Source organism: Natrix helvetica (assembly GCF_964273705.1).
Source record: "Natrix helvetica genome assembly, chromosome: 2".
In the NCBI taxonomy this organism is placed as follows: Eukaryota; Metazoa; Chordata; class Lepidosauria; order Squamata; family Natricidae; genus Natrix; species Natrix helvetica.
The window spans coordinates 104499821-104518667 of record NC_138552.1 but is presented as its reverse complement, the minus strand read 5'-3'; the positions used below and the strand labels follow the sequence as shown (position 1 = coordinate 104518667).

At 38.2% G+C, this 18847-nt stretch overlaps 1 protein-coding gene across 2 annotated transcripts in view; it reads left to right on the top strand.

Moving 5' to 3' along the window:
* The window catches only part of PAX5 (paired box 5), a 227668-nt gene that overhangs the window by 83629 nt on the left and 125192 nt on the right, over positions 1-18847 (top strand). Inside the window, exon 5 of one of the 2 annotated variants that reach the window (XM_081943990.1) lies at positions 13563-13619. The exons of the other annotated variant lie outside the window; for it this stretch is intronic. Within the exon in view, the coding sequence (XP_081800116.1) occupies positions 13563-13619 (57 nt within the window). The remainder of the gene's footprint in view (positions 1-13562; positions 13620-18847) is intronic. 2 annotated transcript variants of the gene reach the window in all.

Here is an 18847-nt window from a genome sequence, read left to right as displayed (position 1 = left end):
TGCTTGTAGACATGACTGAAATGCAATATAGGCTTGGGTTGAGGGTTTTATTTCTTTCCGCCCAAAGCATCTACTATCTCCAAGGTTGTTCAGGATATTTCATAGCTTGCAGAAAAGGGCCTAGAAAGATTGCCACTGAATTCCTCCAGCTGGAGAATTGTATAAGTAGAACTCCTTGCATTCAGGTTCAGTGGAGGTGGAGGGTAGTGGAATGGGATGTGTTAAGTTCTGGGTGAAGAATGGAGGTGAGGCCAGAGTGATTTCTAACAGCTCTCTATTCAATACTGCCTGTGAGGCAGTTGAACTCCCTGGCTGACACAGCTCCTTTTATAGGAAACTGATCAGCCAAACAACCAATCAGGAGAGAGTATTTTCCCGCTCTAACAGGGGACCAGAATGAGGACTTCAACTGACAACTATTCACTATATACAATACATGACACCGTGTTTAGGTACTAATCCTTGGCCGCACCCACTTTGCCCCCAGCCACCCAGCTTAGCCAATTCAAAGCCAGCTTTCCTCCTCCACTTGCCCTCCCTTGGCGATTGTCCACTGCCAATGACTCCCTGGTCCTCTACCCCCCACCCTTCATCCCTGCCCCTTTGTCCAGGCAATTTGACCCAGGGAATTTGCTGTATGGGACGAATAGCCCCCACATGGGGGCAGGCAGAAGCAATGTTCCCTTCGGGGAGAGGGGGCGTCCCTTCGGGGAGAGGGGGCGGTCTATAAATCTAATAAATAATAATAAAATAATAATAAATAATGTTGCTGCAGGAGCAGCGTGCACTTGGTGGTGGGCGAGACAGTTGTGGGGGCTTTGGGGGGGGTAGTGTGTGATGGAAGCATTTTTTTAATGTGAATAGATGGGAAGGATCTCTTGGAATTATTGACTGTGCATTGCTAGAATCAGAAAAAAATATTTTATTTATTTGTGCATTAAACATTTGTTTACATTCTGCTTTTTTTTGGTTTGTCCCGTCTAACTATCCTTTTCAGTTTGGCCATAGAATTGTTTAATTTAATACTTTTGTAATACTTTGCAAAGCTAAATACAAATCTTGCGTTAGAAAAGAAAAGGTGCCTACTACAGCCAAAGAACCTTACCTCCTGCTACTAGGGTGGGTATCCTGTTGGGCTTCTGCAAAACAGAATGGAAGATAGATGCTGTAAACATAGGAGACAAGACAGAGTAAGTGAACCATGGTCACTTCTGCAGTGCAACTTTTAGCCCCTGATGCCAGCTGGACTTTGCTTAAGAAAATTAGGCTTGGACCGGATCAGCAATAGATTGCCAAGTATTTTGTCCAGATTGCCAGCTGCTGTGCCCCTCCTCCTTGGACAATTTCCTGCTATTGTGCCTTCCCAAAATTCATTGCCAAGGAAGCTATTGCCACCTACTTTCCTTTAATAGGTTTGGGTTTTACATACTTTTGAAAAATGTAATACTGTTTACAAAGTTAAAATATCAACCTGCATATATATGCACAGAACAACTATTTTTGATGTAAACATTACTTTCTTGCAACCCCCTTCCCCCCCCCCTTTTTTTTGGCTACCTAGTCTTTGCTGCAGGACGTGGTGGCTCAGTGGCTAAGACACTGAACTTGTCGATCAGAAAGGTGTGCAGTTCGGCGGTTCGAATCCCTAGCACCTCGTAATGAAGTGAGCTCCCGTTACTTGTCTCAGCTTCTGCCAACCTAGCAGTTCGAAAGCATGTAAAAATGCAAGTAGAAAAACAGGGACCATCTTTGGTGGGAAGGTAACAGTGTTCTGTGCGCCTTCGGCATTTAGTTATGCCAACCACATGACTATGGAGAAGTCTTCAGACAGCGCTGGCTCTTCGGCTTTGAAACAGAGATGAGCATCGCCCCCTAGAATCAGGAATGACTAGCACATACTGTATATGGGAGGGGAACCTTTACCTTTATCTAAGTCTTTGCTGCAACTGCTCTTGTATCTCAGTAGCATAGTGGTTTTGATATTTGCTTGATGGGAAGAGGTTCACTGACTGAAAAGGGACCATAAACCTTTACCACTATTTCAGAAATCTCTCTGTATCTTTCTAGCATTTCAAATAAATCTTTGCTCTGGTCATTAGTCACTACAAATATAACATTGGACCTAGCAATGACATTACAAGTATTAAAATAAACGACAGAGGATAAACATAAATTAACAACTTTAATTTAAAAAAAACCACCAAAGGTAAAAAATCACTTGATTTGATTTGGGTCCAATATTTCAGTAGTATGGTGGATATTTCAGTAGTATGGTGGATGACTAAATTTAAAAAAAAAATAGAAAACTTTGTGAAGATAATTATGCTGGGTTTTAAACCATAAACCCTCTGCAGATTAGGCAAATGTTATAACCACGGTGCTACTAGATCACTTCTATAATGATGGTTGCCACAAATATTAGGAAGCCAAACTTGGCAAAATGCATAAAGGAAACTTCTGTTTTATACCTGGTTGATGTACATTTTACTTCCTTAACATTTAAAGCAGCATTTTTTTTGGGGGGGGGGGAGAGGATATATATGCCATATATATTAGTGATAAAAACTGGGGGCTACTTTTATGATTTGTAACCATCACCCTTATGGTAAGAGACTGTATTCATGTCATACATGTAGCCATCTCAGTTAAAGATATAACAGATTATAGGAACTTGTCATCAATGGAGAAATTAATGTTCAGTGGTTCAATGTATTCAGCCCTGGGAAACTTTCATTTCAGCAGCCCAATATAAAATGCTTTGGAGAGCAGCAACTGAAAGGCAGCATTGCTGCCATTGGGCACAATAACCAAAGTGCAAGAATTCACCTAGGAGGAAATAAAGGACAGTGGAGAAATCATGCAGTAGACTAAGATTTAGCACAAACCAGGAAATGTGTTTTTTTCTGTAGAAAAGGAAAGTGACTTTGCAGTGGTTGGAGGTAAGTAGAGGACAGAATGATTTTTTTTCTTGATTCTCGAAATGGTTGGTGATCGATACTCAAGATGGGGTAACTAGTTGGTGTGGATCAACCCTATAAACAATGGACATCAGCTGGAAGACAGTTCTGGAGTTTGGATGCAATGAAAAAGTTTGTGAATAAGGAGAGAAAGAGAAATGGACATTTGCCACGGTATATATTAGCTTCACTCCCACCTCTGAATTAATTTCTCTTCCACCATAACTGGGAGCCAATTTAGTATAGTGGTAAAGAAGCTGGACTTCAAACAGGGAGACTGTGATTCCCTTTAGATACGAAAGCTGCCTGGGTGACTTTGAGCCAGTCATTGTCTGCTAATGCAATCCACCTCAAAGGGATATTGTTGTGGGGAAAATAGGCAAAAGCATTAGATATGTCTGTCTGTCTGTCTGTCTGTCTGTCTGCCTGCCTGCCTGCCTGCCTGTCTGTCTCTCTCTCTCTCTCTCTCTCTCTCTCTCTCACACACACACACACACACACACACACACACACACGTGTCATAAGGATAAAATATATATTAACAATAACACCATTCTGGAACTATGCTGTGAGAGTTAGTTTTGCTCCATGCTTCATAGTTATAATATGAGAAAACAGAGCTGCTCTTGAGTATTTGCCCAGTAGCGACCTCTTCTTGCAGTGGGATCAGTGGTGTGATTCAAAATTTTTTATTACAGGTTCTGTGGGCATGGCTTTCTGGGTATGGTGTGGCTTGGTGGGCGTGGCTTGGTGGCCATTAGCAGGGGAAGGTTACTGCAAAATCCCCATTTCCTCTCGATCAGCTGGGACTCAGGAGGCAGAGAATAGATGGGGGCATGGCCAGTCAGAGGTGATATTTACCAGTTCTCCAAACTACTCAAAATTTCTGCTACCAGTTCTCCGGAACTGGTCAGGACCTGCTGAATGCCATCTCTGAGTGGGATGATTGATTTTGCCATCAAAAAACTTACCTGAAGTAAATATCTTCTGGTGTATGGGAAATCTTGCTCTCCACTGTGACTGAGAAATTCAGTTCAACAAGGCTATAGTCATGTCAGTAACCCAGGTGGAAACATGAGGCAACACTGCAGATTTGCTTCTTGGCAACGTGATTTTTTAACTTACTGTTTGAGACTCTTGTCTATCTCATCACAAATTGTTGCATTGTGCGGAAGGGGCAATTATTTTATTAACTCATTCTACAGACTACTGAAGAATTGTACAAGCAAATATATAATATAAGATGCTTTTAATGTGAGACATTTCAAACAATTCATTTAAAAATAAGTTAAAAGAGGACTTGCTAAACACACACACACACACACACACATAGCATGTGCATGCCTAGATGTGAGGGTGCGTATGAGAAAGAAACTCGGAAAAAGTGCAAGAGGGTATGTAATTTATGGATCTGTGTCCTACCACATCTCTTTAAAATTACAGTGCCCATTTTCTACCGAAATAATTTCTACAAAGAGTGGCTCCTATTACAGCAAGAGGCGCGTGGACATTGTGATTTATTATTATTTATGGTTCCTGGGGCCTTGTTTATGCACGATGGGTTAGGTGCACAGGATAGAAATGCCATTATGCAAATGACATTGAATGTCCTTACCAAGCCTAAATAATTTTTGTGTTGGACGATTAAACCTCATCTGTTATTGATATGGGCTGCAGTCAGGCTATTAAAGAGTCCCAACAGTACTTACTCCCAGTAATGGGAAAATTGAGAGGAAGAAGCTAAACAATTGCCTCAAGTGTGCTGTGATTGTCTAGTAGGAGTGGAACATAACAAACCTCCTGAATGAAAATCGTGTTCCCTACTTAGGGATAAATAAAGAAGGGAGAACATGCCATAAATTAGACTTCGTGATTTGAATTGGAGCACTAGAGAATTTGTGTACGTTCAATTTGTTTATGTAAACATTTTTGGGGACGGTGGGAGCAGGCTGTGGTTGAAAATGCCAGTAGCTACAGCTGGCCAGCAGGTAGTGGTTGCGTTTTACCCTCTTTTTCCCCCCTGCCTTTCTCTGCTCTGGAGGAATAGGCAAAGGGAAGGAGGGTAGGAGGACCGTGTAGTGACCCAATCTCGTCTGCAAACAAGGGAGCTACATCGTCATTGCTCCTTTCTTTTTTGACACAGCTGCGTGGTCACATTTTGATCAGTGTTGATAGCTTATGAATTCCAAAATTGACAAAATTTACAGAAAAATGAGGATAATCCATCTTCCTTAGCAGCCTGTCAGGAGCTGGCTATACTTCATAATCCTCAATTACAGATGCTATTTTCAGACATTTACATGCAGATATTAGAAGAAAATGAAAATGAGAAACAAAGAGAGAATGGAAATGCAGCTATTTATATGTATAAAAGAAAAACAACAGGTAAATTCTAGGCATTTAGATTGGACGTGGAGGTCTCTTTATAAATGCTTCTGAGTGGCTGTAGTAGAGGCACAGATTTTAGCAGGAAATGCAGCATACATAGCTTCCACGCATGCAAATAATAGAAGGTTTAGGTCAAAAACAGGTCAGTTATTCAGAGGTATTGGAGTAAAATGTGTTCATGGCAGGGTGCACTAAATAATTCCCACTCTTTAAAAGAAAATCTCTAGGGAGTGCCACGATTCTAATTGGATTTGGGTGCAAATGAAATACAGCTGCTAATTTTGTTTTAAAAAGAAATCTTTTATCGGAGAAAGATTTCAGGAGCACTTTGTTTTAGCACTGTCAGAATAGCGGGAGATTATTTTAAACTTTTACGCAGAGCTCCTGCTGTTTTAAAAGCCAATTGACCAGTGTTATGTAAAACAAAGGGGCTTGGAACCCTGCCATAATTGGCTGTGTAAATAGGATTTACCCCCAAAGAAAAATTTGTGTCATTGATAGCGCAAGGTGGAATTGAAAATGTGATGCAAATGATAGATAGATGAAGACAGGGGGTGAGGGGAGGACTCATTTTTGATAAATGGTCCATCAGATTCTTGCCAGTTCAGACCTGGGGAGTCAAAAGGGAGGTTCTGGTAATGAAATTTCAATTCCTATAAAATTTAAGACAGGAGAGCACCAATGCCATACAGCTGTACATGGCACAGAGTGTTTTTTTTTCTTTCAAAGCTGGGGAGATTAATTAGAGCTGTTTTGGATTAAATCTGTGAACCATGTCAAATGTTACAATTTCTCCCCCTGTCTTTGTGGCCTGACAGTAGAGCTTTTGTGGAAAGCTCTGATTGCTAATATAACCCTTACATTTTCCTAGTGCATTTGGCCCATATGAGATTGCCCATGAATACTTAAGCAAGAAAACACATCAGGTAATTTGCATGCCTTATATAAGGTAGTCATGATGATGTATAGATTTAAAAAAATCTGAAGTTTTTAATTTGGGTATTTAGAAAACATTTTGACTGAATGCCTTAAAAAGGGGACACATCTCTTAGCAGACATAGTTTCTAAATAACTTTCTAGTAGAATTCACAGGAAAAAAAAGAGTGGAGATGAAAACTATGTCTGAGATATTTTAGAACTAATCACAATAACAGGGATGATGGAAATTTTTTAGCTTTGTGAATCCCGAAATAAACTGCCCTGACCAGCATAGACTGGAATTTAGCTATTTAGTTGCTTTGCAGAATGAGATGGACAGCATGTTAAACAACCAACCAACCAACCAACCAACCAACCAACCAACCAACAAACAAACAAACAAACAAGCAGTCTTTCCACCCCCTGAATGTTCTAATGTAGTTCATTGGTTTAAAATATATATATTTTAAAAGAAAGATACCTTTAGAAATGTATTTTGAGGAAAAATACATTTACAAATATGAATATGTGTATTTGTGAATGCTTCTCCCCTATTTTAGGTAATCTTCAGTTCCTCATACTACAACTTTATCTAGCATGAAAAGGGATTCCCCATCCTAATTTTGGGGGATGAAGGAGCTGGAGAAGAAAATGGGCTAGGGAATTTGAGAACCACTTCCCATACCTGGATCTGCATCTGTTTTGTACAAGACAACCACCCCCAATAAAATTATGATTGTTATTATCTTGGTAACAATATTCAATACAATACAATAGCAGAGTTGGAAGGGACCTTGGAGGTCTTCTAGTCCAATCCCCTGCCTAGGCAGGAGACCCTACACTGTTTCAGACAAATGGCTATCCAACATCTTCTTAAAGACTTCCAGTGTTGGGGCATTCACAACTTCTGGAGGCAAGCTGTTCCTCTGATTAATTGTTCTAACTGTCAGGAAATTTCTCCTGGCTTCTCTCCTTGATTCGTTTCCACCCATTGCTTCTTGTTCTACACTCAGGTGCCTTGGAGAATAGTTTGACTCCCTCTTCTTTGTGGCAACCCCTGAGATATTGGAACACTGCTATCGTGTCTCCCCTAGTCTTTCTTTTCATTAAACTAGACATATCCAGTTCCTGCAACCGTTCTTCATATGTTTTAGTCTCCAGTGTCCTAATTATTTCCAGTCCCCTAATTCCTTTTATTATAATACAATTTTTCCTTTTGTTCTATAAAATTTGAATTAAGAAATTAATTATATGTAATCCATACAATAATGAATGTTTTGTGATGGATTCCATGACAGTAACTTCAGCAGATGGAATATACATTACATGACTCAGCAAATCACAAATATAACATCTGGCACAGCATAATCATACATTGCATTTCCATTGTATATGCTCTGTATTTATTCAACAATGTGTACATTTTTACTAGTATTACATGGCAGACAACCACGTTGTTTCATGTTTAAATGGATGAGTCATTGTTGGAAGCCTGGAGAAAGAGTCAACTGTCCTTAATCTAGAGTCTATTTTTAGTCATCTGGAGGGGAAAAATCATGAAAGTCAATTTATAAGCAATGGAGAATACATTCCTAGGGAATGTAACCTCTTAACTTATCTCAGTCTCCAGGGTCAGAAGTTTGTTTTAAATGAAAGCTTAGACTGTATATTGTTGACAATATTATTCGACCCATGCTTCTGAGGCCAAAATCAACATCAGTTTAGCGTAGACATACGTTACTGTAAGATGACCTAATAAATTATAAAATAGATTTCTTCCTACTATTTATTTTCCTATTTTCTGCTTCTACTGCAAATGTTTTGCCTCATTAGAGGAATAATCTTCATGCTAAAAACTCTGGAATGGACTCCCCCAATATATAAACTACATTTGTTAAAACACTGCTTATATGATTAAGCAACCCAAAGCATTTTAATTCAAAATTTATTGTCCTAAATTATAGAGGGCATTGTATATTTCACATATGTGAATAGCTCAGAGGTGGTATTCAGCAGGTTCTGACCAGTTCTGGAGAATTGGTAGTGGAAATTTTGAGTAGTTCAGAGAACCAGTTAATACCACCTCTGACTGGCCCAACACCTCAGACTACCTCTTGAGTCCCAGCTGACCAAGAGAAAATGGGGATTTTGCAGTAACATTCCCCTGGAGTGGGGAGGAAATGGAGATTTTACAGTATCCTTCCCCTGCCATGCCCACCAAGCCAGTGACGTGCGGTGAGGTTTATGACTGGTGAGGCACTGACACAGTGCTGGGTTTCAAATATTTTTAGACTTGTGGACTTCAACTCCCAGAATTCCACAGCCAGGCATGCTCAGTTCCAATTTAAAGCGACAGCATTTGTTTTTCTCCTTTGCTCCTTCTTTCTTTTTCTTTTTCTTCTCCTTCCCCTCCTTCCTCCCTCTCTCCCTTCCTCCCCCTCTCTCAAACACACACACACACACACACACACACACACACACACACACAGAAGTTGGATTGGACTATCTCTCCTACCCCTTCCCTCTCTCACTCACTCTCAAACAACCCCCCCCCACACACACAAAAGTTGGATTGGATATCTTTTCCAGTGGCTTGAAAGCAGCTCCTCTGCCATCCCCCCCCCCATTCCCCTGCTGCCTTCCCCAAACACCTCCACCATTGCAAATGCAGCCTGCTGTCTGGGTGGGAAATGCCTGGAACACAATAAAGCCCACCCACCACCTCCTGCTGGCAGGCTGGGGTGAGAGGAGAGGCAGAGAAGCTGGAGGGGAGCCGAGCCGAGCCTTCCAAAAGAAAGAGGCTGGGGGGGGAAGTGTGTGTACTACAGCATGGCTCTTTGCCTGGCTTCCTGCCTCCTCCTGTGGTCTCCTCAGTGCTCGCTTGTGCTCTCCCTCCCCAAGTGTAGTTTGATTGCAGGTGGAGCCACGTTGCCTTTTCAAACTTGTAATCAGTGAAGCTGGGCTAGATTTTTATATAGTTTTATCCAGCTGTGTGTGTGTGAGAGAGAAATGAATGGGGGCCTGGGGAGGAAGTCACTACACTTGGGGAGGGAGAGCACCAGTGAGGTTAAGCAGAGTCATCCACGGTGAGGCAGCAACTAGCTCAGCTTTTTCCTTTTACTTTTTTTTTTCATGATGAGAGTGGTGAGGCTGTGCCTCACCTGCCTCACCTGACTGCACGTCACTGCACCAAGCCATGCCAAGTCCAGCAAGCCATGCCCACAGAATCGGTGGTAAAATTTTTTGAATCCCACCACTGGAATAGCTACATGCAAACATTTAGGTGACACTGGTCAAACTCTATGTTTAAGTGAATCTGTAAGTGAATTGACTGTATCATGCAATCTCTGCATGATACAGAGGTATGCATGACATCTTTCTGCAAATTTAAATGAATAGTTACTATTTATAGATAATTGTTACAATGAACAGTGAATAAGTAGATGTTTGCACACCCTTTTATTCCTTATAAGTAGAAATAACAGCTTCCAAATGTTTCCAGTCACTTGGAAAAGTCTTTCTAATCTTGTTTTTGGGAATTCAGTTTCCCCCCACTTCTCCTCGTAGAGTTTTTCTTGGTCAGAAACATTGGTAGATCTTCTTGCATGTATATTTGAAGTCTCCTATAGATTTTTCAATAACATTCAAATCTGAAAACTAGGAAAATTTCCTAGCTTCCAAATTTTTATCCTTCTTTTGTAGGGTAGGTTGGTTTGGAGGTATGCATGTTTCAGATTTTGGTCTTGCATTGAAGAAATTGAAGTGTTTTTCAGCTTCAGTTTTTTTCACTGACTATGGAACATTAACTTCCAGGAAATGTTGGTGTTTAATTGAATCCATTTTTTTTCTTTCACCCATACAATATATCTAGAGACACTTGCTGCCACACAACACAAAACACAGTAGAGCCATCCCCATGCTTAATAGCTATCAAGAAGAGCTTTTCTTCAAATGCTTTTACCCTTTAACTGCATGTTGTACTATGACTGAATAATTCAAGTTTGATTTCATCACTCAAACCATTTCGTTCCAAAGCATTTCAAGATTTTCTTTCCCATAATTCAAACAATTTTAAAATTTGCTTTTGTGATATGGTTGGAGAAAAGATTTCCTTATGACCACTCTTCCAGGCAGATTACTATTGTATGAGCAACCTGATCCTGCAAACCCATGGGCAATTGCTATGGGGTTAGTTAGCCAAACATTTTAGTAGATCCCTTCACATTGAATCATAAGTTCTGTTTTGCAAATCTGACTAGTTCTAAAGTAGTTCAGGCAGAGTTTTCCCTTGATGGACACAACTCCATGCATCTTCCATTTCTTAACAGTATTTTTCACAGTTGAAAATGTTACCTATAATTCAGAGATTCAGAGATTTTTTAAAAAATAACCTTTGCCTGTTTTATAAGAGCAAATTATATCTTACAACTGCACCAGTTTGTGCAAAAAAGTCCTTGTTTGGATGATAGTACATAACAAAGCCAGATATGTATATTAATTTGCTCCTCAAACTGGAAAGTATATGTGTATCTTATAGAGATGCTTGAATAGCTTTTGTTTAAAAAGTTTTTGAATAGCTTTTGCTTAAAAAGTTTTTTATCCAGCTTCCCACAATTTTCCAACTTTCAGAACTGGGTTCAAAGACTGCAGTTCTCTTATTTTGAAATATCTTGTAGTAATAATAATAAAAAGTAAAGAGAGATGCCACTGTTTAAAGAAAAAATGCCAGGAAGGTACTCAAGAGTTAATGGGATTCCTTTATTAAAAGTTAAATTTTTAAAAGTCCAGCATTCTTATAGTAGTGGGGTGTCACTGAAAGTGTGTGGTGTTACTGGAAAGTTTTTTCCCCTGACTTCCTCAACTAAGTATTAGTATTTCTCTGCAGTAGGCGTATACATTTCAGTGGGTGTACAAGAATAGGAGAAAATAAATATATTTTAAACCTTTTAGTCTAGCCTAGATTTTCAGTGGATTTTATTGTGCTTTAGTTAATAAGGGTTTCATATTTACACAGCACATTATTTTCTTAAATCATAAAGTATTTACAAGTAATATTTCAGGAACCCTTGTAGCTACTATTTATGATCAGCTGTATTATTTTCCCCATATTGTAATTGAACTGGAAAGATATTCTCTCCCCCACCCCCGCCTTGCGTCTAATAGTTTAAAAAACCGAAAAGCCAGATCCAAAGACAACATTTTGTACTAGTTTAATACTTTAGGTGTGTTAGTGAATGAGGAAAAATGCAAGATTAATACACTTAAATATGTCATTCAGTTTTCCTTCCCTTCACTTCCTTCTCCATTCCTTTCCTTTTTTCCCCTTCCCTTCCCTTCCTTTTCCTTTCCTTCCTTTTCCTTCCCTCCCTTTCTTTCTTTTTCTTTCTTTTTTCTTTAATATACATAATGTATGCATTTTTATTTTTGCATTTTAATGTCTTTTTTGTCTCTACTTTAAGAGCAACAAAACAATATATGACTCAATTATAAATGAATATTGGTTCAATTGATTCAGTGTCTGTAGTTATGATTCACTGTTGGATAATTTCAGTTCATGCTGTGTTGGTATATGGAAGTTAAAATGTGCTTACTTTTTGTTTTGTTTTTAGGTTGATTTATGCTTAGTGCTTACATCTCTGTGCTTTCTTTGATTATATGCTTAAAACTGGCAGAACCCTGTACATTTATTATTAAACACTGAGAGCAAAATAACAATAAATAATTAGATTATCAGATATGATGGGCTTTAGTTCCTATGATATGATCTGATTGCTGGAAACATGAGACATATATTTATATATGTATTTATTTATGAGGCTTCTATGTTACTTGCATTACAAAAGACTTTTAAACTAGTGTTTTTTAATCTCAGCAACTTTAAGAGGTGTGAGCTTCAATTACCAAAACTCCCCAGATCAACTGATTAGGGACTTGGAATAGATGTCCACTGCTGAAATGGAGAAGCATTGCTCTAAGCACTGTCTAACAACAGGGCCCCAGAACTAATAGAAAGTATGAGATTGTTTTAAGAACAAAGAAATATATTACAGGACTTGGAAGGTTGAGAACAATTCAGTATTAGGAAATTGGGAGATAATTGCACTTTTATCAGAGTTCACCATTTTAACTAAGTTCCTTACATCTATTATCCACCTGACTCGGCACAGCCTAATGGTGGATTCTAGTGAGTGTTTTGAATGATGAAATAAATATCTTTTCTGTGAAAACTCTTATTTGCATTTTGTTGCTGCAATCTACAGAAACCTGATTCTGTGAAGATGGCTGAACAGAGGGAAGCTCATTAAGCAGAGCAGATTCTTGATCAATCTTCTGAATCTAAACCATTGTGCAAATATTGTAGTCAACCAAAGAATGCACCCATCACCCTACTTCCCTAAAGGGAGTTGATTCATCTCAAATTTTTGCTGCTTGTTTTACAGTAGATCCAAAGATTAAGTTATCCAGCACCTGGTAGGCCACCACACCTGACTGATGGATTATACCTTTGTAAATCACATGGTATGCAGGAATGATTTGTAAACTGCCTCACCAGTTTATAAAGGTACAAATCTGAGTTATAACCCTTAGTTGGATCTCTAGTGTATCTAGTACACCTAGAATAATGTTAATGGCTGGCAGTTGCTCTCAAGCATTTTAGCTTGCTGTCGAGGTCTTGCTAACTTTCCTATGAGAAATCTTTTTTAACTGGAGGAATAACAGATCAGGGCTGCATCCAAAGAGCACTTTGCTACTTAATTATGCCTTCAACACCTCATTTATTCTTACTATTACCCCAATTTGATAAATATTTGGACTTTTTTTTTGGAAACTTGTACATGGGGCCTGCATTAACTGAGCTTCACTAAGCCAAACTGCAGCCTACTTTTAACCAAGCATAGTAGTCTACCAAAGACTTGGTAAACCTCTTGTTTTCTTCGGTGCCTACTTGCACAATTAAGTACCTGGCAAATCACAATTCATGGCTGATGGACATTGTTGAATTTCACCACTTCTTCAGCCTATTGTATTTGAGTGAGATTCCTGTCACAAGGCCTAGACAACTTTAGAGAGCCAAGCATGTATTTCACAGCTGCACTTCTGCCTTAGATCATCATGCAATTCTTAACTACATGTCAGTGTCCTGCTATCAGTGGAATTTAGCAGGAATTTCAGAAAAAAAGAGTGCCTCCAAATAATAGAATTTTAAAAGTATTTTTAAAAAGTTCTCTGCACTCTTAAAACAGCAAATAAACTATTCTCCTGATATTTCTGTTTTTTTTCTCCTCCATGCTATGGCAGTGGTGCTCCATGCTGATGAGGCAATACTTGGTGCAACCCCAGGCAATCATTTTTCAGGTAATTTCTTAGGACACCAAATACCTGACTCATACTTTTTCAGGTATGAAACAGGTCAGTTTCCCCAATTGTGGAGTGTGTTCTCTGGTTGTAGAGTAGACTGTATCTTAGTATAATTCTGATCATGGCTATATCAGCTCTTATTGCCAGCAGGGGGAAAAAACATTTTCAGATGCCGCTTATATTTAAGGAATTAGGACAATAATATGAATTTTTGAATGTAGCCTGTTAGGTGCTTAGCAGTCTCTGTTTTTGAAATTTATACCTTAAATGCTAATATGCAAAACATAACTTGAATATTTTAACCAATGTGTTTTCTGCACAGTTGGTATACAACATGCAGAATTCACAGATCTTCTCACTAACACATTACCATTAACAGCAATACTGTAACAGGTCTTTTGTTTCTGTAGCTCTCTGTAGTAATGCTCACTGCTGTTTTTATTTACAAGGAAGCTTCCTACTTTTGCACTAAAGTTAAATCTTATAGGCAGAGTGAATATTTTAAAAATAGAAAAGTTTTTGAGGAAGAGTGATGAAGGTTAAAGAGAAATTGGAATATTTTCATAATTTAAAACCCCAATCTTGCATAAAAAAAAGCAATAAACTGACTTGTTTTTTAAAGCCTCAAATAATGTTTCAAAATATAGAAGATACAATTGCTGAAATACATCATGTAAGGATCAACAGTTGTATTAAAAAATAAGAATACCATTTTCGGTTGAAAAAACAAGTCACATTTTAATTTAATGTGGCTTGATTCCACAAATGTGCACGCTGATAAACAATAATCTGTCTGCATTATTTCCTTATATTATACAATTTTGTAGGGTTGTGGTATAAAAAAATAATTGAAAATTTAAAAAATACATTGTGTTTTTTCCAATTTATTATTATACATGAGACAATTACAGGATATATGGAACAGCATATGTGATTTTTCTTTTTTCCTTTTTCCTGGAATAGTATCAAGAAATAACTCAGGGATCTCTTGCCTTTGGACAAGGGGAACTGTTGCACAAATCTTCTTCATTAACTCAGACTAACTTAAAGAAACGAGTAAATAGATCAGAGATAAAAAAACAAGGATTGGGGCAATGACTATTGACAAAAGCTTTCCTTTTTCTATTTGCTCACCTGGTAACCATCTCCAAAGCTTATTATATCAGGAAATTTATTTATAATAATAAATATAGTAATTATATTAATAATAAATATATAATAATTTATTATTATACATGAGACAATTACAGGATATATGGAACAGCATATATGATTTTCAATTGATGAAGGCCATTAATTACTCTAGAATAAATAAAATGATCTATAAAATAAAACAAAAGGATGAAAATTTTATTCCTTCTGAAATGTCCAAAAATTTGAATTTGGATTTTAGGAGAGGACTCTGAAAATTTTCCTTTTTCCTGGAATAGTATCAAGAAATAACTCAGGGATCTCTTGCCTTTGGACAATGGGAACTGTTGCACAAATCTTCTTCATTAACTCAGACTAACTTAAAGAAACGAGTAAATAGATCAGAGATAAAAAAACAAGGATTGGGGCAATGACTATTGACAAAAGCTTTCCTTTTCCTATTTGCTCGCCTGGTAACAATCTCCAAAGCTTATTATATCAGGAAATAGAAAGAGTCTGCTGGTTGGCGATTAAACAGTTGCAATTGTTACAGCCGGTTAGGGGGGAAGGATGGCTGTAGCTGGGGTGAAGGTATCATTGAAAATGGACAGAGGTGAAGCTGGAAATGGAGACGAGAGATAAAATAAAACTGATTGTAAACCCATTTGGGAAAGAATATAGTGAGCAGTGACAACAATTCTTTGCATTAATAGAAGAACACAATAGTTGCTAAACATATATAGCGATGGTTTGTATATTTTGATAAAATTCCATTGAACTGCCTCATTCAGATGTAGCATGTGGATAATATTATGGTGATTTGCTATTAATGAGAATGAGGATGGAGATGGCTTATTTTAAAGAATTATTTTTGGAATTTCAATTCAATTTTCAATTTTATTTGATTTCTAGACCGCCCCCTCTCCCCGAAGGGACTATTATAATTTAAAATTCAATTTATCATTAGAATATCAATAACTGTTTAGAGACAGCCTAAGTCTAATGTTGAGACTAAATAGGAGGGGATGTTTTCTTTCATGGCTAGTATTAGAAACAGATTGCTGGACTAAATGGATTAGGCCTGATCCAGGAACTCAATTTTTATTGGGCTGCACATAATTTTTTTGTTTTGGAAACTGCTTTGATGCTTTGAACACCAATCTGTAGATTTCAGTTCACTTCAGGCAAGACCCATTTTGTTTCCAATCCAAGACAGTATCTCCCCCCCCCCAAAGCTTTAAATGATTTTCCATTTAATTACTATGGTCATTTCCCCACTTCTGACTCCTATTGTCTTCTGGGAATGCCCCACCATTGTTGTGTCCAATCCAATGTGGGCAGGCTTTATGTCAGTTCAGTATTTGCTTGGGGATGCTGTTGTAATCAAGATGTTGTGTAGTGAGAAAGCAACTTACACGACAGCTTCTGCTACTGTCAAAATGCTTGAAAAGGCATTTAGACTAAGTGAAGTAAATCTTTTAAATGAGCCTAAATCAGGGTTGTCAAACTCCCGGCCTGTGGGCTGGATGTGTCACACGCTGGCCACGCCGACGCCCGCTTTAGCGAAGGGGAAAAAAGTCCTGATATGTCATGTGACGCCACCGTGACAACGTGAGTCTGACACCCCTGGCCAAAATGAAATAAACTGGTCATAAACCTTTAGAATTTGGGGAATTGGAGGGAGGAGTCGACCGGACGTTCTCCAGCTGAACAGACGTGGGTGTGTGTGAGCTCTCAAGAGCCTCACATGAACTCTGTCTGATAAACCTATTCTGAGATCCTTTTGGATCAGAATCCCCCTGGAGGAGGGGCAAAGACGGAGCAGCATCTCATCAGATCCAGGGGAGGCAACAGGTCCCTTGCAGGTCAGAGATTTATCCTCTGAATCGGAGCAGGGGTGGCAGCATGACAACATGGCTGCACAAGAAGCTGGCTTCCAGCCAAAGCAACTGAACAGGAGTGTGAGGAGATGAAAGACCAGTAAGAAGATTAATTTAACCCACAGTCATAAATCAAAACTTGGAAAAGAGAAAGAATTTTGAGAGTACAAATAATATTAACAGACAGATCTGGATTTTGGCAAAAGGAAAGAAAGAAAGAGAAAATGGAGGGTTAGCCCTCCACACTAGCCCCCTCAAAAAGCCATCTGTTTGAAACAATTTGGACAGAAAGGGAGAAAGCAGAGAAGTGACAAACCCACTCAAATACAAACTCTAAATTTGGTTTTGGATTTGAAATAGAATCCAAACATTCCGAGGCAATTTACTTCGTCCAAATTTCTTCCAACTAATATATCTTAAACAACTCCAATTAATGAGAGGTGGAATGTAGCAAGGGAGAAAAATCAAGAAAAAAGCACTATTTTCTCACTGATAGCTGATACCCTAATCTTGCCTGTGCGGGAAGTTTTAATTAACCAACTGCCATAAATCAGAACTTGGAAAAGCAGGAGGTGAGGAGAAAAATACCTGTTTGTCTGTATGCAAATTTGTTCCAATATATTTTGAGCAACTATAACCAACAAGAGGTGGAAGTAGCAGGGGAAAAAATAATAACAAAATCAAGAACTGGGAAAATACAAAGTTTTTTTTCTTTTCTTCAAAAGATCAAGATGGCTCCAGCTTCTCTTCCATTTTCACATTAGTTGAATTAGCTAAATTTAAGGTGGTCCAGAACTCTGAAATAGGAACTGTATAATTAACTGTAACTTTGGAACTGGACATAATGGAACGGTGGGAATTTGAAGAACTACGTGAAATTATAAAAAAAATACATAAATCATTAAAATCAAGCCTAAATAGAATTCTGAATTCAGAAAAGCAGGTATTTAAAGAAGAAGGGGAGGAAGAAGGGGGAGAGATAATTAAGGGGTAGAAACGGTGGAAAATAAAAAGCAGACAAAATACTCCATTGGTTTTGCAGTGATATAGGGCAAATTGAAAAGGGGGGCTGTGTCCCAACAAAAGGAAATAAAAAGTAGACAAAAGATTTTTTCGGAGGGTGCCAGTGGCATAAGGAAAACTGAAGAAAGAGGTTACGCTCCAACAAAGGGAAATAGAAAAGATTTCTTTGATGGTGGCTTGGGGAAAATTGAAGAGGGTGGACATGTCAAAACAAAGAAAAGGGAGAAGACAGGAATAGAGAAGTGGGACAAAAGACTTACTAGGAAAAAATCAGACAACTAGAAATTGTTATATAGGAAAATATAAAGCTGAGATAAGGGGTTTACTCCTAAATATGACAATAAAATTGAGTTGCTAACTGATTGAATATGATAATGGAAAGATAATTAAATAAAGTTTAAAATACCGTATATGGAATATGGACAGATATGGAACTGACATGGGGAGACTGTAAAGCAGAAGTTTGTGATTCACTTTTATACATGATAATTAAACTGAGTTGCTAATTGATTGAATATGACAATAGAAGGATAATTAAGCATGGGTTAAAATATACAAAATATGGACATATATAGAACTTCTAAGATGATGAACTAAGTGAGATGTGTAATGCGTAGATTAAGGGAATTGTAATGAACATTGAACAGTAAGGATTGCTATTTATAGACAATTAACTAAACCAAGATATGGAAAAATGGAGAGGGAACATGAAATATACTTACAATGGGAAACTATTGAGATTTAAAGACAGAATCACCAAGTGAGGGCATGTAAGGATGCATAATTATATAAATATAATGATGAGAATAGCTGGGAATTGTAACCAGGTCTACATCTCAGCCAAAACTAGGCTGGCGGGTTGGGAAGGGTTTAAAAGCACAATGACTATATATGTATACATTTTTTTCTCTATTTTTAAAAAAGGAGGAAGATATATGTTAAAATTAAATATGTATATTGAAAAAGAATTATAAATACCATCAACATAAAATGGAGCTTGCTCAGAAGCTGTAATACACCAAATAAATGAGATGAAGAGTGTGAAGTAGAGAAGAGAGGTAAGGGAAGAAGAGAGGGATCAGAGATAGGGCGGTGGGGAGGGAGAGGAGGAGAGAAAGGAGGAGTGGAAAGGGGAGAGAGGAGAAGGAGAGAAGAAGGGGAAGTAGAGAAGATGACAGAGGGAAGAAAGGA